The sequence below is a fragment of the Lycium ferocissimum genome, chromosome 7 (genome assembly GCF_029784015.1).
Source record: "Lycium ferocissimum isolate CSIRO_LF1 chromosome 7, AGI_CSIRO_Lferr_CH_V1, whole genome shotgun sequence".
NCBI classification, from domain to species: Eukaryota; Viridiplantae; Streptophyta; class Magnoliopsida; order Solanales; family Solanaceae; genus Lycium; species Lycium ferocissimum.
Window position 1 is genome coordinate 25,729,434 of NC_081348.1, and position 26,241 is coordinate 25,755,674.

The 26,241-nt window shown below is 37.2% G+C and overlaps 1 protein-coding gene across 3 annotated transcripts; it reads left to right on the forward strand.

Annotated features, from left to right (window-relative positions):
* The first annotated feature begins 9,931 nt into the window (after positions 1–9,931).
* Positions 9,932–15,808, forward strand: LOC132064033 (pentatricopeptide repeat-containing protein At1g01970). Of its 3 annotated transcripts, none has more exons than XR_009416489.1 (3): positions 9,932–10,440; positions 14,108–15,051; positions 15,211–15,808. XR_009416489.1 is itself a non-coding variant. In XM_059456890.1 (2 exons), exons 1-2 carry the CDS (start codon positions 9,973–9,975, stop codon positions 14,879–14,881), a joined length of 1,242 nt encoding a protein of 413 aa, XP_059312873.1. In that variant the 5' UTR covers positions 9,932–9,972; the 3' UTR covers positions 14,882–15,808. The 3 variants fall into 3 exon arrangements, 1 of the variants encoding a protein (XP_059312873.1); XR_009416488.1 differs by having other exon boundaries at positions 14,108–14,961; XM_059456890.1 differs by having other exon boundaries at positions 14,108–15,808.
* The last annotated feature ends 10,433 nt before the right edge of the window (positions 15,809–26,241 follow it).

Below are 26,241 nucleotides of genomic sequence, written 5' to 3' on the forward strand. Positions count from 1 at the left end.
TTAAGGCCAATCGTATATACTTTATTTTCAAATAATCCAAAACTCTCTTTATAAATTGTTTTGTGATGTGATATATATTTGTAGCCATGATATTGGGGCATCTATGCTTCCCTGACACTATATTGGGCATTGTGTATGCTTCATGACATTATCACATATTGGGGCATGTGTATCTTAAAGCATTTCTACATATTTGGCACATTGTATGCGTCGTGGATTCATAGTGTTGAGTAATTCTTTAAACCGCCACTTATGACGGTTCGTAGTGTAAATTGTGTTGAGATATATAATATATTTGATAAAAAAGGGTTTGGACCTTGGTTGCTATTATATAATGATATATTCATATGTAATATTTCGTGCTTGTTGTGTGTTTGTATTTTCTAACACTTGTTCCGGGGGTATTTGAAGTGGCGGGTCGAGGATCTTACTTGCTGGGGGGTTATATTTATGTATAACTCACTCCTTACTTGCGTACCCGTAATCGTTGTCGAGAACGAGAGTAATTCATTTTTTCTTTTTTTTCGTGAGCGCGTTTCATTTTGTTTATTTCTAGTTATTTCTTTTATTTTGGGTTTACATACTGACACTCAAACTAATGTAACTCGTTAGATGCTCCATGGTCTTAGCGTGGGATGTGGGCTGTAGATTCTTTTTATCTTAGCGTTGGTTGGTTTTCATAAATCGATTATGGATTTGGTTGGCGACTATTTCGCATTTTTATCATTAATAAGTGCTTCTGTAAATGATTAAGAGTATGATATATGGTTCGCCTAACGGGTGGTGTTCTTTGAGTGCCAATCATGTATAGCTATTTGGGACATGACAAAGTTGGTATCGTAGCCGGTTTTAAGTCCCGTCATGGAGTAGTGTTTAGTAGTCTTTAATATGTAGCGCCCTTATGACCTTGATTTCTGGACATCTAGGAAGTTTTCCTTCTTTCATTTCTTGTTCGTGCGTGAGTTGAATCGGAACCTTGTAATATTTATTTAAGATGGCTAAGAAACGCGCATCTTAAATGCCATAAACGCATTAGTCTTGGACGATGCTACCGCGGTGGTAGATGGTAGTGCTCATCGGACTAGGACTCGGGCCACTCACTCGGCTGAAGTTGTAAATGGGGGTCGGCCTCGAGTTGCGTCGGAGCGAAGTGCGAACAAGTGGTTCGTAACACTCCGCCGGCGCCGGACTGCTGCCCTCTATTCTTTATGCCGTGTGGTGACAGATTATTGAATGTGTTAGAGGCATTGGCGCTAATCATGGTGGAATTCCGGAGTCCTCGGGCTACTTCACAAGCACAAGCTCAGTTCGATTGAATGTTGCGTCTGCAATCGACACTCCGTATTCTTGGCCTCAACAGGTTGTCCGTATGCGAGGCAGTCCAAGGAGTTTAAGAATTTCATAGATCTTAAGCCACTTAGAGTTTGATCTTCACCAACTTCTTGAACCTCGAAGTTCATTGATCGTTGTGAAAAGATATTGAGTACGTTAGAGCGAAGGAGACTCGTGGTGTGGAATTTGCCACTTTTTTATTCTAAAGGCTCAGAGTCTTGGTGGATTTCGATTCGAGAGGTATACAAGCAGAGGGTTACCACTTTACTTGGTCGAATTTTTAGCCCGTTTAAGGACGAGGTTTATTCCATTAAGCAAGCAAGATGACATGAGACGTCGGTTCAATAATGCGGCCCACCGTTACTGAGAATATGAGGCCAAGTTTACGGATTTATCCGAGTATGTACCTTATTTGGTAGAGGATCCGAGAGAGAAGGCGAGACGATTTTTGGATGGACTTGAGCATCGGTATCGTGGTCCCGTGGTACGAGATGTGCGATATGGTACTGGGATGTAGTTGACAACGTCTCTGTTACGAGTCTGTATCTAGAAATGGACAAAGTTGAGCGTGAAAGCAAAAAGCCACGTAACAACTTTGTGGTGGGTTTAAAGAATCGTGGGCGATCCGGATACTGCTCGATCCCGAAATCGGTGGTACGGTCGTTGGTTATTCGCTAGAACGCGGCCAGCTGCGAAGGAAGGGTAATAGCTCGTATCGGTTTGGGTGTTCTAGCTGGTAGAAATCACGGTGGTCGTTGCTTTTTGGGGCGGTCCGGGCTTGTTTTACTTGTGGTGAAAAGGGGCGTATTGCTAAATATTGTCTAAAGAAATTTTGGTGCTAGTCGAGCCTCTTACGCGTAGCGCGGTAACGCGGGGGTCGGATTCGGCCGGCTAAAAAAAGGACGACGGGATTTGCTCGGGGAGGGTGGACGCGCGACTCTTTTTTGGCAACGGGATGTCGAGGCATCTAATACAGTAGTCACATGTATTATTACTATTGGTTCTCATAGTGCGTATGCTCTTATTGATCCCCGGTTCTACGTATTCGTATGTATCTCTCTTCTTTGCTATATTCTTAGAACGGGGAGTTGGTCTATTAATGTGCCGTATGTGGTAGAAACCCCGGTGGGGGAGAGTATATTAGTTGATAGAGTTTATAGAGATTGTGTGATATCTGTTCGGGGGGGGGACACGTAGTTGATCTGTGTGTGACCACAGGTGTCGAACTTTCGATGTGATTATGGGCATGGATTGGTTGGCATTATGTTATGCGTCGGTTGATTGCTATGTTAAGCTTATACGTTTTAATTTTTCCTGGAGAACCTTTAGTGTGGAAAGGCATGACTCTTGTGACTCGGAAAAATAATATCTTATGTAAAGGCACGTGAATGATTAATCATGGGTGTTTGGGTTTTATTGCCACCGTTAAGTGATACTCGAGTGATAGGGTTGTTCGCGAATTTGCGGATGTTTTCACCGAAAAAATGCCCGCCTACTCCCGGTGCGAGAGAAATCGAGTTCGGCATTGATTTAGTTCCGGGGCTCAAACTATTTCTATTCCTCCATATCGTATGGCTCCCGGTGAGTTGAGAGAAATGAAGGCTTCAACTCCCGAGAGCTATTTGATAAAAGGGGTTCATTTTATCGCCTTGGTGCACCCGTGTTGTGAAGAAGAAAAGATGGCACGATGAGAATGTGCGTTACGTGCAATCGAACAAGGCGACTATCGAGCCAGTATCCATTGCCTCGTATTGATGATTTGTTTGATCGGGGTGCTACTATTTTTCCAAAATCGACTTGAGATCGGTTATCGTCAGTGAGAATCAAGGTAAAACATCTAAAAAAATTGGGCAAAATTTTTTGATTCGTTGACTAACGCCCCCGCGGCGTTAACCTCGTGAACAAGACCATTTTGTGATTGTGTTCATTGATGATAATTTTTTTTCGAAGTGAGGGCATGGACAACACTTGAGAGTTGCTACGGACACTTAAGGAATGAAAGTTTTATGCCAAGTTCTCAAAATGTGAGAGTTCGGATTGATGCGTTTCCTTTTAGGACACGTGGTGTCCGAGATGGGATTGATTGATCCAAAGAAAATTAGAACGAGTTCGAGATTGGCCCACTACTCCATGGGATCTGTGGGGGGACTAGCCGGATATTAGAAGGTTTGTGGAGGTTTCTCGAAGATAATGCTCCGGACACGTTTAACTCGGAAAGGTGTGGTATTCCAATGGTCGGATGAATGTTCGAATTAAAGCACTACGGCTCGATTTTGACCTTACTGCGACACCATTGTGATGCGTCTCGAGTCGGGTTGGGTTGTGTATTGATGGAGAATGGTAAAGTGGTAGCTTATGCGTCTCGACGGCTAAAGAAACATGAGAAGAATTATCCCGACTCATGATTTAGAATTGGCCGCGCTTGTATTTGCACTCAAGATTTGGTGTCACTATCTTTATGGTGAGCCGTGTGAAATCTATACCGATCACGAGTTTGCAATACATATTGACGAAAGAGATCGAATTTTGAGACCACGACGGTGGTTAGAGTTACTTAAAGATTATGATCTTACTATTTTGTATCATCCTAGTAAGGCGAATGTGGTGGCGTACGCCGCGGAGTAAAAAGTCTATGGGCGACTGCCCGTTCACTGGCGAAGAACGACATGGCTAAGGATATTCGAGCATTAGCCAACCGCGGAGTTCGGATTGATCATACGGTACGGGCGGTGTTACTTGCAGTTATGGTGGCACACGTCCTTAGTAGGGCGAGGTGTCAAGGCTTGCCCCGATATGAAGATCCCGTCTTGCTGACTACGAGATCGAGTGCAAAATGGGGCGTTAAGTCATTCTTGATGGCGAAGGTGTGTTACGTTGTCAGCGGCAGATCGTGGTATTCACTACGGTTGGTGATGTGAAGCAACTAATCCTTGAAGAGGCTCATAGCTCGCGATACTCCATCCACCTGTGTGCTACGAAGATGTGCAAGACTTGCATGGATTATATTGGTGGAAAGGTATGAAGGGCGATATTTTGAAACATGTGACAAGTTGCTTAAAAAAATATGAACATCAAAAACCCGGCGGAGTAACGCAAAACTTGATTATCCCAGAGTGGAAGTGGGAAAGGATTATGATGGATTTCGTAGTTGGTTGCGAATACTTTCAAGAAACATGACTCGGTCTGATGATTGTGTGGATAGACTCACCAAATCGCTCATTTTATACCGGGCCGGTTACTCATACCGCAGCGCTTAGCAATTATTTACCTCCGGAGATAGTACGACTTCATGGCGTGCCTATTTCTAATATCCGATCGAGGTGCATAATTCTTTATCCGAGTTTTGGAAGTCTTTTCGAAGTTGTTGGGTTCACAAGTCGAGTTGAGTACGATCCACAAACCGATGGACGGTACCGAGCGAGTTATTCGTATTTTAGAGGACATGCTTAGAGCTTGCGCGATTGATTTTGGTGGTCAATGGGACGATCGGTTGCCTTTGGCGAGTTTGTATAATAACGCTACCAATCGAGTATACGGATATGGTGCGTTTGAGGCTCTATATGGTCGCAGGTGTCGTTCACCGCCGGATGGTTAAACCGGCGAAGCACAACTATTAGGTCCAGATTTGGTGCGACGAAGCCTTGGAAAAGTCGCATTGATACGAGAACGGCTTTTTCCTATGCAGAGCAAGAAAGTACGTGATGTGGAGTTCATAAAAGGAAAAAGTCTTTCTAAAAGTATCCCCTATGAAAGGAGTTATGAGATTCGGTCGGAAAGGAAGTTAAGTCCTAGGTATATTGTCCCGCGAGATTTTGGATCGAATTGTTGGTGGCATATAGACTTGCTTTACCTCCGAGATTGTCTGCCGTTCATCCTGTATTTCACGTGTCTATGCTAAGACGTTATGTTGGTGATGATGGCCATAAGATTCAGCTACAGGATGTAGAGCTCGATGAAAATTTGACTTATGAGGAGGGTCCGATATCTATTCTTGATAGGCAAGTGCGACAATTGAGGTCGAAGAAGGTACTTGATCCAAAGTGTTGTGGTGTAATCATCCAACCATGAGTTACTTAGGAGTACGGCGGATATGCGAGATAAATATCCTCATTTATTTGACGCGACGGTGATCTAGATCCGTTTGAGGACGAACGTTATTTTAAGTGGTGGAGAATGTAATAACCCAATTTTTTTAAATAAGGATTTAATTGGTAATTTTAGCTAAAAAGGGATTTAAAAGAAAAAGAAATTCGAAATTAGAATTAAAAAGAAAATTTGAAAAGAAGGAATTTAGTGGGCCAAGCCCAAAAAGGAAAAGGAAAAGGAAAAAAAAAAGTTAAAGACTTCAAAAGTTTGATGGTTATCGACGTGAAGGTTTAATTGTGGACGACAAAGGAAATAAAAGAGACCAAGCAACAGAGAGGAGAAAACCGGTGGAAAAAAAAAGAAAAGAGAAAAAAAAAAAGGGGACAAAAAATAAGGACTTTCATCCCAAATCATCAAGGTAGTGATTCTAATCTTTTATTTAAGTTTATTACATAATTATGGGTGAATCTTTATGGTGAAAATATGGAATATTTTGAGGAATTGAGAAAGTTTAGCTCTAGGGTTCTTCAATTAAAATCATTGATTTGAAAGGGCAAATAGCGTCGGATTTTAGACTTCTATATATCGTTGGAATCCTCTCGTTAAGGCCTTTCGAAAACATATGCCTTGTCGGGTTTTGAACACATTGACCGCAGGGCGTTTTCGTCCATTAAAATTTGACTTTAACCGTTTAAGCTCTAAAAATATAGAAGTGGTTTACCCTAAGGGTTTTGACCATTCTAAATCCGTTTTTGTGTTGTTTGAGGGGAAACCGTGAGACTCGAGAACACGTGATTTATTGGGAAGTGTGCTTGAATTGTGAATTTGAGGTAAGCGAGACTTTGCTTTGGTACTTACTTTTCAAAACCCGTTTTAAAAATATGGTTTGTCGCTCCGGTCCATATGTTGGGCGAGCGTGTGCTTGCGTGCAATCGGTGGTCCTTAAGGCCAACCGCATATACTTTATTTTCAAATAATCCAAAACTCTTTATAAATTGTTTTGTGATGTGATATAGGCGAGCCATGATATTGGGGCATTGTGTATGTTTCCCTTAGCATTGTGTATGCTTCTTGATTATATTGGGGCGTCGTGTATGCTTCCCTCAAAGATTGTATGTATCTTGATGATATTGGGGCATTGTGTATGCTTCCTTTAGCATTGTCTATGCTTCGACATATTTGGCACATCAGATGTTAGCCGTGGATTCATAGTGTTGAGTAATTCTTTAACTCACTTATTTTAGTGTAAATTGTGTTGAGATATATAATATATACGATAAACGATGGTTTGGACCTTGTTGCTATTATATAATGATATATTCATGTGCATAATATTTTCCGTGCTTGTTGTGTGTTTGTATTTTCTAACACTTATTCCGGGGTATTTGAAGTGGCGGGTCGAGAATCTTACTCGGTTATATTTATGTATAACTCATCTTTCTTAGAACGAGGCTGGTAATTGTACTTCGTGAGTGGATTACCTATTCCGAGGCGAGCCACCGCATTATTCGTGAGGTGGAGGCCATTTCGCCTTATCTAGTTTATTTCTAGTTATTTCTTTTATTTTGGGTTTATATGCCCGACACTCAAACTCATGTAACCTGTTAGATGCTCTGTGGTCTTAGCGTGGGATGTGGGCTGTAGATTCTTTTTATCTTAGCGTTGGTTGGTTTTCATAAATCGATTATGGATTTGGTTGACTATTTCACATTTTTATTATTAATGACGTTGTTGGACCCGCACTTATTTTCTTTTAGTGCTTCCGTAAATGATTAAGAGTATGATATATAGTTCGCACAGCGTGTGGTGTTCTTTGGTGCCAATCACGTCATTTTGGGATGTGATAGTGTGGTGGGGTGTGGGAAAGGGGGGTGGGGGGCAAAAAAAAAAAAAAAAAAAAAATAAAAATTTTTTTTCAAAAAAAAATTATTATTTTTTTTTTTTTTTGGGGGGGGGGGGGGGGGGGTGGGGGTGAGGCAGGGGTGGTGCAAAAAACCAAAAAAAAAATAATTCAAAACTTTTTTTTCAAAACAAAATTAATTTTTTTTTTAGGGGGAGTGGGGCGGGGCAAAGGTGGGGGTAGGGTGGGTGGCAAGGGTGGTGGCGTGGGGCAGGGGTGGGGTGGTGCAAAAAATATAAAAAATAAAAATTCAAAACTTTTTTTTTTTCAAAACAAAATTAATTTTTTTTGCGGGGGGTTGGGGGTGGGCGGGGGTAGGGTTTGATTGTAGGTGGGGTGGTGCAAAAAACCAAACAAAATTCAAAACTTTTATTTCAAAACAAAATTAATTTTTTTTCCAGAGCGTGGGGTAGGGGTGGGTGGGTGGGGTACGCGTGAGGGTGGGGTGGTGGGAGTAGTTGGGGAGTGGGTTGGGTGGTTGGGGGAATGCACTTATAAACTTGTTTTCCCTACTTTTATTAGGGAAGTCATTTTCTCCATTTTTGAGGAACTTGTTTTCCTAAAGAAAATGTTTTCCAAATTTTTTGACTAAACGAACATGGAAAGTTAAGAGAATTATAAGAGCATTTTGAGTTAAAAACATGAATATGAAGGTTAAGAGAATTATAAGAGCATTTTCTCCATACCGAACACACCCTAAATCCAATATATTCAATCATAAGAGCATTTTGAGTTAAAAACATGAATATGAAAATACTTCTTAAAAATAAATAAGTTAAGAGAATTATTAAAAATAAATTAAAATAAGAAAAACGGTATACTATTGTAAACCAAGATTCAAGTAAAACGCAAAGGAAAAACTTATTTTTTTAGGAAAAATTACTTAGCATAGCTACCTCTAAGAGGTAAGTATGGATAATAACTACTCTTTATTTTATTTACTTTTTGTAGCTATAGTCTTTTTCTAACTTACACCTCGTAATCAGTGCCCTGTATCTCCAAAGTTTTCTTTTCAATTGATTTTCCCTCACCTTCCAGATCTATCTTCTTCCTCATCCCTCTCTTTCTCCGTTCCCTCTCCGATCTATGCGAGCTCACTTTCCTCTTCTTCCCCAAACAATCTCTCCTTTTTCTCCAAAAAAAAAAAAAAAGGGCTTTTCGTTGACCTCTGATATGATAAAGAGGCAAGTGAAGGAGAAGGAGATCTTTTCTCTCTCCTCGATGGAGACGAATCATCGGTAACGGTGAAAGATGTGGTTCTGGTGAAAAAGCTAGATGAAGATCTAGCGGCTGAAGAGACCTTTCTCCCTGCTACTCTTAACATCAATTTTCGATTCGCCAGAGGAAGAAAGCGACGCCGTCGTTGTTGCCGATGCTGCCACCGCCCACGATGGCTGGGAAAATATTATGATCTAAGTGTATATCATTTTTCAGTGTATTTACATACAATGTATGAAATGCAATGTATCTTTTAAGTGTATTATTCATTTTCTTAATGTATACATTATTCAACAAGGTTGCATTTGTATGATCTCCGGTGGAGTTGTGTAGATCTGTATGAATACAATATATATTAATTTTTTTGAGTAAATATAATGTATTTTTAAAATGATTTGATCGTATTCTTCATTTGTTTGAGTGTAAATACAGTCGAATAAAAAGATTTTTGAGTGAAAATACAGTCGAATTTGCGACGCCGGTGGCGACCTTGCTGATCGGAGCTCGAATACATTCAAATACAACTGAAGCAAAAGGGTATATCAACATATAAATACACTAAAATACACAGTACCGTAGTGTATTTAAATGCACTGGAATACAAAAATACACATGTATTCAGAGACATTAAGGTTGCATGTATTTAAATACACGTGACATCAGATAAGGTTGGATATAACTGAACAATGTATTCAAATACCCGTGAATTGCCTAAATGTAGTTACGAATCGTAAATAAGTAAAAGGCAGCTACTATTTGGTAAGAGCTCCTAAAATGTAGTTATTTTTGTAAGTTGTCCCCCTTTTTTTTTTTTTGCCAAAGAAGCTAGTTAAATTGTTTATTATATATATGAGTAACGTTAACGAGTGATTTGAATATCTTGATTGATCTTTGCTATCAATTCATAATATTAGGGCTTGAGAGTGGAGATCTAACCACTATATGTGATTTATCTAAAAACTAACATGTCAAATGTTGGATAAATTATGAAAATATCTCGTCAAAATATCATTTCCTTCAATATGTAATTATCGAATTACCGTACCGAAGTTTGACTTGCCGAACTGAGATTTGATTTACGCACTTTCGAAATTCGGAATTAATATCTACTTTCAATTATCAATCACCCAAATAAAACTTTGAAAATACAAAACCGAATAACTTGCTAAACTGAAAATGTCTCCGAATTAATTTTAAAATAAAATAAAATAAAAAGAAAAGTTAACCCGTTATGTTATCCACTTATAGCCAGCCCCTCCAATTTTCCAAGCAACGCTTCCGCTCTTTCCTGGCGGAAATCTTGGTTGGTTAAGGAGTACAATTGCCAAAAGAAAAGAGAAAATATTAGAGCATCGATGGATTTTTGCTAACTGGCTGCCAACTTTCTCTAAACCCACTATTGTTGAAGTGTTCTTGTATTAATTTCTGAATTTGACATGGGTTTTACGGCATGTAATGTCTTTTCTTGTTCCAATCAAACATGTACTTTAACCAATACTATAAAAATCTATCAGTACCCTTTAAAGGGTGGTTTTTTCTTGCAAAAACGTACTACCATTTTTGGGTACTGTGAATTGGGATTTAAGCCTTTATTAGCAGTGAGTAGTAATGTAGCAGTTCAGAATGTTAGTGCTGAAAACCAAGCTAATGATAAGCCCAGGTATAAATGGGTTAAGATAGGTTCTGATATTACTGAGGAACAGAAAAAGGCTATATTGAAGCTACCACCAAAGATGATAAATAGATGTAAGGCATTAATGCAACAGATTATTTGCTATTCACCTGAAAAGGGTAGTGTGTCACTCTTGTTAGAGGCTTGGGTGAAGAGTATGAAGCCTGATAGAGCTGATTGGCTTGTGGTACTCAAAGAATTGGACAGGTTGAATCACCCCATGTATTTTGAGGTAATGTCATTTTCTTCCTGTACTACACAGTTCTTGATTTCACACAAGTCTTACTTGCTGTTGGCTTTTGTTCACATTCATTGTGAGTTTGTTACTTAAAGTTTGCTGGATTAGTATTTTCTGTACTCAATCTGCTATCTACTCTGGATAATTGTTATTTACAACCATTAGTTTGGTCACTTTCTAACTCAAAATGTAGTTGAAATTGTGCTTGAGTGTCACATTGCCTTCATCAAACTTGATGGATGTAAACAGAAATGGTTGAAATTCTTTCTACTTGCTATTGGTTGGTTGTTAATTCTCGTCCATCTTCACCCTTTTAAACGCTCACCCAAAGGCACAACACTCTACGGTGGCTATTTGGCTACAAAGTCAGGAATTTCGTTAAGGATGTTCAAGGTTTAATATATATATATATATATGTATCACAGTATAATTCTCCGATGAAGGGATGAAGGGTGTTCAACTAACCATTCTTCACTGTTTGCAACCGTCTCCATATATTTGTGTTCAACAATTGTTGGTATGCCTCCTGTTACTAACTTGACGATGTTTTCTTTTCAACAGTTTTCATAGGTGGTTTCGAATTTACTCTGCCAAATCATATGCATTCTTCCCTTTGTTCTATGGCTTCCATACATTATCATTTGATATTAATTTGTCTGATCTTTCAGTTGCCCCATTAAGGTGTTTTTTTGGTAACCATTAACAACCAAAAATAAGTACATGTTATCCCCATTAAGTTATCTTAAACTTAAATATCCCTTTCTTTGGGCAAGTCTATTCATGTGTTTTCTTTGTCCTTTTCCTTCCTTTTGGAGTTAAGTTGGAGGGCTCATTGTGGCAACGCGTGAGGTTTGTAGTAATGACTTGAAGTAGTAGCGCCGTCACTTTATGATGGGTAAACTTTTGGGCTACAAGAATTTGATGCCATTTCTTGTCAAATAGTGCATGTTTCCTCTTCATAACCTTTTGATTTGTAGATATTCTCCTTGAAATAGCTGGTATCATCGCACTACTCTTAATGTTAACTGGTCAGGACACTAGATTAAAGATGAATTTGTTATCTTTGACCATCATCGCCCACTGGATAGTAGATTAGAGGTTTTATTTATTTGCTTATTTTTTAGATAATTGAGGTGTAGATTTGAGATCAGTCCTATGTGAATGCTTGTGACTTTCTTCTTGTGCCCATGGTTACATTTTACAGATTACTGTTGGCCCTTTTTGTTGATCTGCTACTTAAATGGGAGAAGGGTAGCTGGCCAAAAGATACAACACCAACAAAGCTGGCCAAAAGATAGTATTGAGAAATGGGGAACATGTTGAACCCATCTAAGGCCTAGTCAGAAGAGTCGATTCGGAGTCTAATAACCTGTTCGGCAAACTTTTCAATAACTAAAACTACCTTTTTTTCTTCCAAAAAAACACCTCTTTTTTAGAGATTTGAGGTGCTTGGCCAAAATTGAGAAGTCCTGTGAATTTTCTTTTTAGAGATTTAAGGTGCTTGTGCTGATCCAAGGCATTCATTTTTCTTTCCTGTGATTTAAAATTGCCGACTCGCTCCCTTTTTCCAACATCATTCTATAGTTTTGGTTCAAATTAGCTGTGTGTCTCCTTTAGCTGCTGACTGAGCTTTTATACAAGATGCTGGACATTATCTACAAGAAGGTTATTTATTGCCTTTGAGGACTATTTATTAAGTTGTGCAATGAGCTTACTAGAACCCTTTTCCTTAATTCCTACAAAAAGCAGCGACTTGATAATACGTGTCAACAACTTCCTTACACTGTAAAATAGTGCTTTTCTTGGCACTTTAGGGTTCTCATGGCGCAGGGGTTGAACCTATGTCCCAAGTCACAAGTCCCTCCACCTTTGCCACTTGAATTTATTCCTGGGCCACTCTGTAACATTCTTGGTACCACTACTACTGCACTTTTTGGAGGAAAAAAAAAAAAGTTAGTGCAACTGCAACATCATTTTAGTGAACATCCAAACAGCTGCCAGCCTGCCAGCAAGAATTTCAAAAAGAAGTCCCTTTTGCTAAAACTTTTGTATCCTTTTTAGAGTGGGAAAGGCCTAGGCATGAAAATATGGCTAGGCTCAAGCAATCATTCCCAGATATAGGGTTGAGCTTCAAAGGTGATATTCATGAAAATAATTTGAATTCTGGTTGAAGAGTGATCTCTTGAGGATTGGTAATGACTTGATTTTCAGTCTTCTTATTTGCAAGTTTTCTGAACTATTTTACCTTAAGTTGGACGTAGGTTTTCTAATGGAGTCTGTATCTTTCTTTGTCTTTTCCCTGAGAAGAAGAAGAATGGGATTGGTGTCATCTCGTGGGGATCAGCCCGAAAAAGTAATATACAGTAGAATCACGTTAACGTCTGAGTGAACAAGTAAATGTTTTTCAGTCTTCCTGTCAGCAAGTTTTTCTCAACGGCTTCACAGTGCAGGTGGCTTTAAATAGTAGAGTCTGTGTAATCTCCTCACTTTCTGTTAGAGGAAGTGATCTACTGGAGAATCTCTTTACCTCTAGGTAAAGAGTAAGTTCTGAAATCTGAATGGACTGCTAAGGGCGTGATGCAAAGTCCTTCTTGTTTGTAAGTTTACTGAACAGTTTAGCTACAAGTTACTGGTTGATTTTACAGTTGAGCATGCATAACTCCTATTTCTCTAGTAATCCTAAAAACTTCATGACAGTTATCACAAACAACATCATTAATTTAAACCTGGGGAGATGGTGGAGGTTTTGTTGGAGGGGGTGAGGGAAGAGACCAGCAGTCTAAGTGCTGAGCTTATTTAGTACTATCGGATGTATGAATGCATCAGGCCAGATGCTTGCCATGTTAGTATTTGGAACCCCTTTCAATCAATCAGGAAAGTGTAGAATCATTAGAATACCATGAAGATCTTCTAGTTCATTGCTGTGAATATGGATTTTTTTTTTTTTTGCAGAACTTTTTCCTAAATGGTATACGTTAATCTGCACCTTGGTATGTGTATGAGATTGCTAGAACTGGTTCTTGTAGCCTACCCACTCCGGAGAGTAATTGAAGTCAGTGTTTGACTATGCATAGAAAATTCATCGATATGAAAAGCTCAATCGCTTTTCCCTTTTCTTTTAAATGGGGTAACATCCAATCTCCCAAATCCATCATGTAAATAGTTTTTATCTTACTGCTCCTTGTGGATAACTTTTTGGAAGTCTCCAGCATATCCTTAATGCTGAGGAATACAATTTACCAGTTTTCAAAAAAAAAAAAATATTTAAAGCTGTGGACTATTCTCTAGTAGTTCTGGTATTCTCTCAAAGAACATTTGATTCTTCTTTTTTTATAAAGAGTTATCCATCTCCTTTTCAATATTAAACTCTTCAAGTGAATTAAATTGTGGCCAATGTAGCCCCAAAATTGTTGGAATTTATTCAAAATCATTTGTAGAATAATGATTCAATTAACAACAATTGAAGACAGACCCTTCCCTGATCCTAGTTGAATTTGAAAGATAGGAATCAGGAACAGGGCCACAACTATTGTGAGTTTTCTTGATTTCAGTAAACTATGTGCTTACTAGTCTGTCCACCAGACTTTCAACAAGTTCTTTTGAATGAAGAAAAGGAAATCAGTCAATTTATCAACTCCTTGGTGCGCTTCCTGTATCTCAGGTAGCTGAATTATCCCTCTTAGCAGAATCATTTGAAGCCAATGTTCGTGATTACACCAAGATAATTCATGGCTATGCAAAGCTGAATCGGGTGAAAGAAGCTGAAAGTGTGCTCTTATCCATGAAAAGTAGAGGCTTCACATGTGATCAGGTGACACTGACAGCTTTAGTTCACATGTACAGCAAGGCTGGTAACCTTAAGCTGGCTGAAGATACTTTTGAAGAGATGAGGTTGCTTGGAGTACCATTGGATAAGAGGTCCTTTGGGTCAATGATCATGGCCTACGTCAGAGCTGGAATGCTCAGTCAAGGAGAGGCTTTATTGAAGGAAATGGAAGAACAAGAGATTCGTGCTGGAAGAGAAGTTTGTAAAGCACTTCTGAGAGCCTATTCGATGATTGGTGATAGCAATGGAGCTCAAAGGGTTTTTGACGCACTTCAGTTAGCAGGAGTAATCCCTGATGCGACTATTTGTGGGCTGCTTATGAATGCCTATATTGTGGCTGGTCAATTGAGTGAAGCTTGTATTGCCTTTGAAAATATGAGAAGAGTTGGCATAGAACCAAATGACAAGTGTATCGCATTGCTATTGACAGCTTATGAAACAGAGAACAACCTGAGCAAGGCACTAGATGTTTTGATGGATTTGGAGAGGGATGGTGTTGTGCTTGGCAGAGAAGCTTCTGAATTTCTGGCTCGTTGGTTCAAGAGACTTGGGGTAGTTGGAGAAGTGGAGCTTGTGTTGAGAGATTACGCATCAAACTTAGTGCATTAAGAAACTGATGCTTTCTACTGTACTCCAAAGTTCTCTCCGTTGTTTCTGTTTGAGAAACAGTCTTGGTTTCCTATCTGCAGGTGTGTAAACTTTTTCACTTCAGAAACTGGTTGGTAAACCTTTTTTCAGTAACTGCAGCCCAGCCCCGGCTCACAATAAGAAAAAAGGGGGTAAGAATACTGGAGACAGGAGTTTGTTCTTCTCAATCCGAGTTGGTGAATATACTTGTAGATATGCATATATACTTGCACATATTCAAGCACACGACAACACATGTCTCAACGTTTCTTAGCCTAGTGGTTTAGTTTAAAGTTTTGGCTTTCGTTCAGGTGTCTTCACTCTTGCTGTACATTGATACAGCATACCGCCCAGGAAAGTATCACAAGTCACAGCTGCTTGTGTCCACAAAGCAAGCAGAGACATGTTTTTCATACGTCTGGTAAGAGGTTGAGGGCCTAATACATTTAGAAGAAGAGCTCTTCATGATCTTGGAGATGTAAGCAGCTCTCGGAAGCTGGAATGCGTCTCCCCGAGTCTTGGCAACAGGAATACAATAAGGTTGGCAGAAACAAAGGGTGTACATAAAGGACATGACTGTGCCCCAAGTGTTGGTTGATCCTCTTCTTTCAGCTTCAGTTTTTAGTCATGTGAAACCATTTCTTGTAGTATTTCCATTACTTTTGGTTCATTATAAGTTGTAACTCTATTTTATTAAACGTTAATTGGAGAAACATGGTCAGTGAGAAGTGAGAATTCATATAGCTGACCCTAGCTTGTTTGGGACCGAGGCGTAGTTGTTGTTCAAGCGATCGAGCGAAAATCCAAGTGTTTGGATTAGGTAAAAAGGATTAAGAGTAATACCTAAGATCCCAATGGATATTGCAGACCTGGAAGCAGCTAATGCTAAAAATCTTCCATTTTGATGAATTGTTAACAGTTTGCCCAATATTATACATGTTGCCCCTTTCTAAGAAGGGATGCATATCTCTAAAGACATTTCATACTTTACTAAAGACAAGTGATATTTTCTAAAGTTGGGTTAAGATAGGTGTAGCCTTTTCGAGAACTACTCTTTTAGCTCAGTCGATTTAATATAATATCAATCAAAAAGCTGTAGTGCATTTGATCGGAAGTTACTTCTTTCACTTCTAAATTTTAAGCATTTTTTTTGCGCGGATTATCCTTCGTCTTTGATTTTTACCCCTCAAATTGGTGGCCTTTAATATTGGGAAAAGGACATTGTGTGTCCAATGGCCCAAAGTAATGCCACAATTGGCTAATATTTGGGCCTAATACCCCTAGGAGTCCGTTCGGCCCAAAATAATGCCAAAAAAGTTCATTTTTTTGCGCCGAGTGCCCTTCTTTTGGGTGGCCTTTAAATTTTGCCCCTCATATTTGTTGTCTTTAAATTATGCCCCTCATATTGCTGGTCTTTAATTTTTGCCCTTCGCATTGCAACTTTGAGCTTTCACGCCGAAATCACGAGGTTCTCGAGTTCGAACCCCGCTCAAGCATAAATTAAAAAAAAAAAATCGCAAGACAAGGTTTGGGTCACGTGTACGGGACCGGCATACTTTTTTTGTTAAGGAATTACAAATTTTATCTGTCGACCGGCATACTCGTACCTTGTGGGCGGACTTGGCATAGTATGTCGGGTCGGTGATAACTTTGATAATTCCTTCATAAAGTTACGCCGGGGGCATACTTTTAACGGGCAAACTTTTACTTAGGAAGAATTATCAAAGTTGTCTTGGGACCGACATACTTGTGCGAGTATCGGGTCCGCATAACTTTGGTAATTCCTTCACAAAGTTATCGTAGGTGGGGGCATATTTTAACGGGCAAACTTTTATACGGATCCGCATAAACTTGTGAAGGAATAAGTATGCTTCGGTCCCGCATCTTGGTAGACCTTCACAAGCCAGGATGTCGTTGGGGCATAGCGAAATTTAAACTCGCCTTGCGAATTTTTTTAAAATTTTGACTTGCGTGGTTCGAACCTCGGAACATACGAGCTTTAGCGAAAGGTAAAAATTTAAAGATTTCAAATATGAGGCAAAATTTAAAGACCACCCAGCTTAAGAAGAGCATACCCCGCGAATTGCCCAAAAAAGTTCGGCCGGCCCAAAATAATGCCAAGCGCTGGCCAGCCCAGCAGCCCAAGCGCTTTTTGTTAGACTTTTGTGGCGATTTTTAGTCGCCACAAAAAAGTCGCCACTAAAGGCCTACTACAGAAAAATCAGGCTTTTTAGTGGCAATTAAAAAAGTCGCCATTAAAGGTTAAATATCCCAAAACATATATAATTTGTGTATATTTAGTAAGAAATATCCCAAAATATGTATAATATGTATATATTTAGTAGTATATACAAGAATGATACAATTTATATACATATGCTGGAATTATATACACTTTATTTACAAGAATGATACACTTTATATACAAGAATGATACAGTTTATATACATATGCTAGAATTAATTATACGTTTATTATACATAAATTATACTTTAATTATACATTTATTATACACATATTATACAATAATGATATGATATATTTTTTTTTTTTACATATACAATGGTGATACATATTATATACCACAATGATACGGTTTCTATGATACATATTTTATACGTATGATACACTTTTTATACAAGACTGATACAGTTTATATACACATGCTGCAATTATATATACACTTTCTATACAAAAATGACACATATTATATACAACAATGATACAATTTTCTATTCTATAATACATATTATATACACAAATGATATACACCTTAGTGATTCATATTTTATATAGTTTCTATACATTACAGATAGGTACTGATACATATTTTATACACAAATGATACATATTATATACAAAAATAGCCTTAGAGTTTTTTGCAATATTTCTTACAAAATATACACATATTATACATGTTTTGGGATATTTAACTTTTAGTGACCACTTTTTTAGTTGCCACTAAAAAGTCTGATTTTTCTGTAGCAGGCTTTTAATGGTGACTTTTAGTCACCACAAAAAGTCTGACTTTTTTTAAAAAAAAAAAAAAAAAAAAAGCTCTTGAGCTGTTGTGCATGCCAGCCTTTAGCGGCGACTTTTAGTCGCCACAAAAGGCTTGCTACAGATTTTGGCTACCGGATGGGAATTGTTTAAGGATTACTTTTGGGTTTGGGAAAACTTGGGCCAGTGCGTGGGTTTATTTTGGCCCAACGGCCATTTGTGTCATTTCCCCTTTAATATTTGCCTTCACTTAACACCCAGATGTTTTGAGTTTAAATCCAGGCTCAGTCAAAAAATAAAATAAAATTCACAAGCCATAAGTTGGGATTCGCGGGGCAGAAGTTGGAATTCACAAGGCATAAGTTGGACCCAACTTATGCCTTAAGGCAGAAGTTTGTCTTAAGACAAACTTTTACCAAAAATTAGTTCTTAAGGCAAACCTCTGCCTTAAGACCTAACTTTTGCCCAAAGTTAAGCCTTAAGGTAGAGGTTTATAAAATTCTAGCAATGTTTTTTTTTTTTTTTTTTTTGCCTTAAGGCAGAGTTTGAAACCCAACTTATGCCTTGGGGTCCGACTTATGCCCCGCGAATCACAACTTATGCCTTGAGATTTTTATTTTTTTTTATAATTTTTGATTTAGCTGGGGTTGAAACCTGGAACCAAGAGGTTTGTAGCGAATGACAAAAATTAAGGACCACTGATTTGAGGGACAAAAATTAAAGATCACCCCAACGAAGGCCAATCCTGCAAATTGCCCAATTTTAATGTGTTTCTAAGACTTGCATTGTTCAGTACTTATTAAAATAAATATACAATACAAATACTTTACTGATTTACTTCCAAGCTAATGTCCAATAAATACATCATACAATTACTGGATATTTTTAGCACACTAGAATGGATAAGACAATATATTTCAATTGTGAGGTAAAATAGTAGAATTGCGGGTGCGTTGCATCATTCTTTAATCGGAAAAGGGCCAAATATACTATGAGAAAAGATTTAAATATACTCCTCGTTATACTTTGTGTTCAAATATACCCTTGCTATTATATTATAGGATCAAATATACCCCTCCACCGTTAAAGTCGTCCAAGGTGGACATCCAATCCTACGTGGCACTGACATTTCATGAGTTAAATGCCACGTGACATGCCAACTCAGCGCCCCTAACTTATTTTATCCCTCCCCGCTGTTTGTTTTTCCACTACTAATATATCCTTCCCTTCCATCACCAATGCCACCATCACCGCCACTAAAGTTGGAGATGTAGGAATGAACCAACTTTTTATTTGAGTTAACGAAAATTTACAAATTACGGATAGCAACAAATCAACAGGAACAGTGGCGGATGGAGCATTATAATTTGGAGTTCAATTGAACCCCAAACTTTTAATGTGGTGTATAAATTTATATGTAAAAATTTATTAAATTTACAATAAATAATAGATATGAACTCATAACTTTAGAAATATAATGGTTCAATGCTAAAAAATTTAAAGGTTAAACTCTAAGAGTTTAAATCCTAGATCCGCCTCTGAACAGAAAGACTTCACTGAAATAATTACGTGACTTCTTTCTAACCTTCAAAACATATAGTCAACGTCGTGAAGAGAGTTTCCTCACAAAGGACAATTACAAGCTGCCCTAAATTTTATCACCGGAAAATTAGAACCGTCACCGGAAAATTAAAACTCCACTAGATTCCGGCCAAATGGCCATCGCCGACAACCACAAGCCACATCACTCCGATGGAAAGCTCTGGAAGCTTTGTCCTTTGTGGCAATCAGGAATTACTTCTTCGTCATCATCTCCACCAACTTCGTAATATGTGTATCATTTCCATTTGTTCGCCTAATATCCTGTTTGGTTAATTCAAAAAAAAGTTGCTTCATTCCTACCTCCATCTCCAACTTTAGTGGCGGTGATGGTGGCATTGGTGATGGAGGGGAAGGATATATTAGTGATGAAAGAACAAATAGAGGGTGGGGTAAAATGGGTTAGGAGTGCTGAGTTGACATGTCACGTGACATCCAACTCATCAAATGTCAGTGCCACGTAAGATTGAATGTCCACCTTGAATGATTTTAACGGTGGAGGGATATATTTGATCCTATAGTATAACAATAAGAGTATATTTGAACATAAAGTATAATGAGGGGTATATTTGACCCTTTTCCGTTCGTTAATTCTTTGGCTTATATATCGAATGCTCCTACGGATTATTTTTTATGCGTAACCTTTGAACTTCTTTTAAGAGTGCACGCAATTCTTTTAAATTTATCAGAATGTGATGGCATACTTTTCTATCTTCTATGAGTGAGTTCATACTTGTTGAAATTTAAAATAGGAGATTGCTTGTAATGGCATACTTTAAGGGCAAGATAAAATTTTGAGTATGACATGACTTTTTATGTAGCCAAAGTCAAATAACAGTGGATTGGGTTTCTCTCCATTTCTTTTTTTTTTTTCATTTTCCTCAAGTTCTACCTTATATTAGAGACACATGACATGGGTTAGAATTAATGACTAAGATTTAATTGACTAAAATAAGGCCCTAACCATAATTTATATAATTAATAACTTATCCATAAATATATTAAAATATTTTCTCTCTCTTCCTAATTTAATATTTCATCTTTTTTTTTTTTTTTCAATCATGACAACTCTTTAGTGGTGATATTTACAACCCTTTCAAAAATATACAATTATCAATTGAATAATGTGGTCTATATATTATGTGAATTACTAAGCATCATAATTGAAAAAATGGAAAATATCACTAATTGAATAATGGGTCTATTAGGGAAAAAAAATTAAGTGGCGAAAAATAATCGGATAAATCAGAAAAGATATTTTACCGGGTAAGAAGAGTAAATAGGAAGAGAGAGAAAAATATTCTAATATATTTTTGGATAAGTTATTAATTATGTAATCATGGTTAGGGTCTTGTTTTAGTCAATTAAATCTTAATCATTAATTTTAATCCATGCCATATATTTCTAATCCAAGATAGAATTTAAAAAAAGTAAAATTTACTTGGCATAGGTTCCATTATTACCTATTTATGGAACATAACTAAACTTTTCAATAATTATATTTAATAGCTAAAATATATCATATTTACTTCACATAGCTACCATGTTTTTACCACTCATCTGATAACTTCCCACTCCCTAAATTTAAGCAAAAAAAAAAACGTGTCTCTCTCCTTCATCCTAAATAGACGCCATTATTCACCATATCCATTACTTTCATCCAATTTCAAATCGGTTTTTCAATTATTCAACTTCCTTTTTTATCTCTAATTAACTACTCATTGATTTCTCTCACGTTTCAAATCTAATTCCCAAAATAAAGTAAGATTCTATACATTTTTATTTTTTACCTTGTATTTAACCTATATTTTGGGTGTTTTTTTTTCGTTTGAATCGGGAATGCAAGTCTAAGTAAGTAACTATCGTTGTTTGTTCTTGGTTGTTTTTTCTTAGATTCAATTGGAATGACTAAAAAAGTCGCTACTCCGATGAGAAATACGGTATAGAACCCGAATGTGCGATTCCTAATTTTTTCTTTGGGAATTTCTCAACATGAAACTTCCATTGCGAACTCTTATCTTGAGAATCGTTCAAAAAGAATTAACGATCCTAGGCGTTATAAGGAATATGTTGATTCGAAGAGTAAACAACAAGAAAAATTGAAAAATGTTTCTCAAATGGAGAAACAAAAGAAGAGAAAGGCCGGACAATGTTGTTAATGTTAAGGGCAAGAAAATTGCTAAAGCCAAACGTAATGTGGATGAGGATGATGATGAAGAGGTATATTTTTGTTGTATTTTCAAGATATTTAGTTCTTTTTTTTTGTTCGGTTATTACGGATCTATGAATTAAACATTTATATTTTGTGTGCATTTTAAGTATATTTTTCGTGTTTTTTTTACACTTGTTTCTTCGCTTATTTCGTGCGTATTTTTCTTCACCATAATCGTGATTTTTAAGATTTTTAAGTACATTCGATTATTTTTGTGTATATTTTGTTGACAGTTATTACAGTGATTTTTAAGATTTTTAAGTACATTCAGTTATTATTTTGTTGACAAGTATTTTGTGTATATTTTTAAGTACATTTAGTCAATATATGTTAATCATACGTGTTTTTTGGCATGTTGTTTCGGTATCTAAATTTTTGGTTACCAAGCACCACTGTGGCACCATCTATGTGTAGATACACGAATGTTAATGTAATGCAAGATATTAGAGGCAAACTAACGGATCCACGGATGGATATGTTTAGGAATTCTTGTTTTGGTAAATATCTCGGAAAAGCGGCAATTGGATGTACAAGCACGGATTTTTCGGTGCTTTATGGTCAAAGAACTTGTATAAAAGACATATAGGTGCTTTACATTTGAAATAAATGGTAAAGTTCGCGTTTTGGCCTTAGAGAATTTGCACCGATCATTTGGGCTAGATTGTGTATCCGATGAAAATGATTTTGTTTATGATAACTCAAAACCGAATAGGCTTATGGTGGACTATTTTGGTAGAAATCAGGGAGAATCAATTGCCGGTTAAAGACACGAGCTTATTGAGTGTTTCAACAAGATCGCTCGGGATGATAAAGGGGATGACGCGATCAAGATGGCAATATTGTATTTCATAAATACGTGGGTACATTGTGGTGAGCCGAACTCAACAAACATACCAAGGATCCATTTTGATGTTGTAGAGGACGGGAGATATAATGAGTATCCTTGGGGTAAAGATTCGTTTAGAGAGTTGGTTGTAAGCATCGAAAATATCTTTGGTTTTAAGAAATATTATAGGATTCATGGTTTGCGCCGCTTGCTACGCAAGTATGGTTGTATGAATGTTGCTCAAAAGTCCCGTCCACCATTGCGGTTAAGACGGGAATTTAATTCCTAGAATTTTGAACTGCGAACTACGGAAGGAAAACCGAATTCAAGAAATTGATGGATGGCATGTTCGATCCGATAAAACGTTCTTTTAACGCTTTTGTGTCTTTTACCATTTAACCGTTTTAATATGTTTGTTTTACATGCTATATTTTGATTATATTTTGTCTATATTTATGAAATAAGTCATTTGTGATCAATATATTTTGACTATATTTTCCTCATTTTTTTAGTATGTTACCAATGTAGATATATACGGTAATATAGTTTCTATATTTTGTTGTTCACGATCCCGTAGATTTGAGGAAGTTGTGCCAACACCCCATGAGTTGGAAACTCTTAAATTGTCTCCGTTGCACATGACATACCGGACGTCAAACATGGAGTTGATGGTGTACATGATACCGATTTGGTAGACGGTGATTACGATGATTTTAGTACCACACCACCGCATTCGTCCAAAGGGCAAACAAAGAACAAAGGAGTGCCAATTCCCCGATTCCCCGCGAGGCAAGAAACGGACGCGGCTTTCCGGCTTCGTTCCTCCTTCCAGAAACAACCATCACGGAAGGAATGCGGGATAAAAGGGACAAGGAAACAAGATGCACCTACAAGACTCGAAGCGAGATGAGTTTAACTTTGATAAGGGAAGAGATTCGTATTTTCAAGAAAGAAGTAGGCGTTTTGTTTTCAATATGTTTTTTTTACTTCATATTGCTTGTGTCAAGTAATTAACGATTCTAATTCTATTTTTTATCTTTCAAAAGCCGTAGGTGTTTGACTACATGGATAACTACTTCAAAAAGTTGTTAGATGCAATAAAGGGCAATCAAACACCAGGATAAGGTAAAAATCAACACTAAAAATGGAAATTATTTACTTTTTAAGTTATTTTGATATATTTATTGGAAGACTTTATATTTTCTTTTGGAAAATTTTAAAGGTCGAGCGACACAATGTTAAAAGCCGACTTACATAGTGATGGTGGGATTTATCAAGGCAATCAAAGTGGCGGTACGAGAAAGCTTTCAACCAAAGAGAATCAAGGTGGTGGTGCCACTTCCGCGCGGAGGAGTCATCCAGTGGTACTCATTTTTTCTTTCACTTTTCTATATTTGCGGATATTATTCAAAGTGAAAATATTGATTTTTAGCCGTGTTTTGTATTACCTATAGTGTATTTACATATATAGTTTTCACATGGTGATTTGTTAGTAGTGTCCTTTTTGATGTATCTATTTGTGCTATTTTTGTTATGATTGTGTTTATATATACTAGCGGTATATTTGTTTTGGATTGATATTTTAATATTAGTTTTTCATATATGTTGTGGCTGTATTTTAATTGTATTTTGATTATTATGTTCATTACTTATTACGGTTTCTGTTTACTATATTTAGACATATTTACCATATATTTTCTCTATATTTAATCGAAACTTTTAACTTTTAAAGCGATTATATATATGTATATATATGTATCTGTTTCTTGATGCCTTTAAATTCATTTGAACCATGTTTTTATTGTTTTAGGTTGAGGGAGTTGGGTTGCCAATTAATGATCCGTTTATTTGTTGATGTGGATAAAGAAATCGGAGTTAAAAGTGATGCACAAACGGATGGAGTGCCCATAACACCAATCCATTTAAATTTTGATGTAAGTACTTGAAATGTGGCTTTTAAGTACGGAAATGTCGTTTTGATAAGCAATAATTGACAAACACCGATCGTTTTTTTTTTCTTGTTTTTTATTTCGGGAATCTCGGCAAATCGGCGATATGGAGAATGCTAATCTTAATTTACCGCATCGGAGGAAATGGTAGCGGACTTGCTAATCAACCGCCCTTTAGCATGTGTTATTCTCTCGGTCCTCCTCCACTTGCCTCACGCGATGATCAAACCGATTTGTCAAGTTTAAGGACTCCTCGTAACGTGGACAATAACCCGGTAACCATGTCTCGGTGGATGATTCTGATTCTCGGATACCAATCCAACTTGGAGTACAACCAACAACCGGACAAAGTTCAACTAATGAAATCGAACAACAAGTTGGAGTACAACCGATAGTTGGCCACAGCTTCAAGTGATGAAACCGGACAACAAGTTCCCGTACAACCAAATGCGGGCCAAAGCTCAAGAGAGACCGCACGCTTTCAAACTCGAAAAACGGATCATTGTCCATCCAAAGTCTTTGAGAAAGGAAACCAAGCAAATATAACCTGTCCCCTTATTGTCCCAATTTTAGCTCAGCGGGTTCTTCTGCCAAAAATATCAGTCCTTGCATTTATCAGAAAAAACACCCATTTGTTGACCACCCTATAAATGCCCCGTTAGATACTTCGTTTCTTGAGAATATCAAAAGTGGCTTGAGAACGATCTATTGAAATCGCATGACAAAAGGTACTTATTGTCACAACTTGTTTTTTTATTTTGCACACCGAATTCAATTATCAATAAACTTAACGTATGTTCTTTCCATTGTTGATATACGGAAGCCAAATGAAAATCATTACGAAAAGAACAAGGAAGGACTCGATCTTGCGGATGCCGAACTTCGTTTCATTTAGGCGTTACAACCGTAGCCGACAAAAAGCTCGGTTCTACTTGTTATCTATGGATGGGCAACTTTGGGTGATGAGGTTTTGATATCTTTCGCTTGTTATCTAATTTTTTTATGTTTTATAATAGAATTACAATGTGATGTATCTAGAGTATATTTTTTACAATATTTGACATATATTTTAAAAATATATATTCAGGCATATTTACCATATATTTTCTCTATATTTAACCGAAACTTTTAACTTTTAAGCGACTATATATGTGTATATGTGTATACGTTTTTTGATGCCTTTAAATTCATTTGAACCATGTTTTTATAGTTTTAAGTTGAGGGGAGTAGGTTGAGGTACTTATTGTCACAACTTGTATTTATAGAATATTGTCATCATTATACTTGCACTATATTTAATATACGGACATTAATTTACTAGTTCGAAGACATGATCGGCTTGTCCAAATACGAAATTGTATTTTTACTATATATAAGAGTATATTGCACTATATTTACTATATATACGGAATATTTGTTTTGAACATAGTGTTGATTATAGTCACCGAATTGATGTTTTTACAAGATATTGATGTTATTTTCTACTACCTACGCAAGAAGGGGAAGTATCACAATAACAAGAACTATAGATTCACCAACGCCACCGTATTTTTCACACTTTAGTTCTTTGAAATTTACAAATCTTGGAAAACCCCGATTCATCCACATGTGTCGCCGCAAGGAAGATGAATCTGAGGTACATTAACGGGCACGGTCGTTGGCTAATGTACCATGGTATACCGCGTTGACAACGTACTAATTCTGTCAACATAAAAGAGGAAAATCAACGGATTTTGGTTGTGATATCATTCATCGA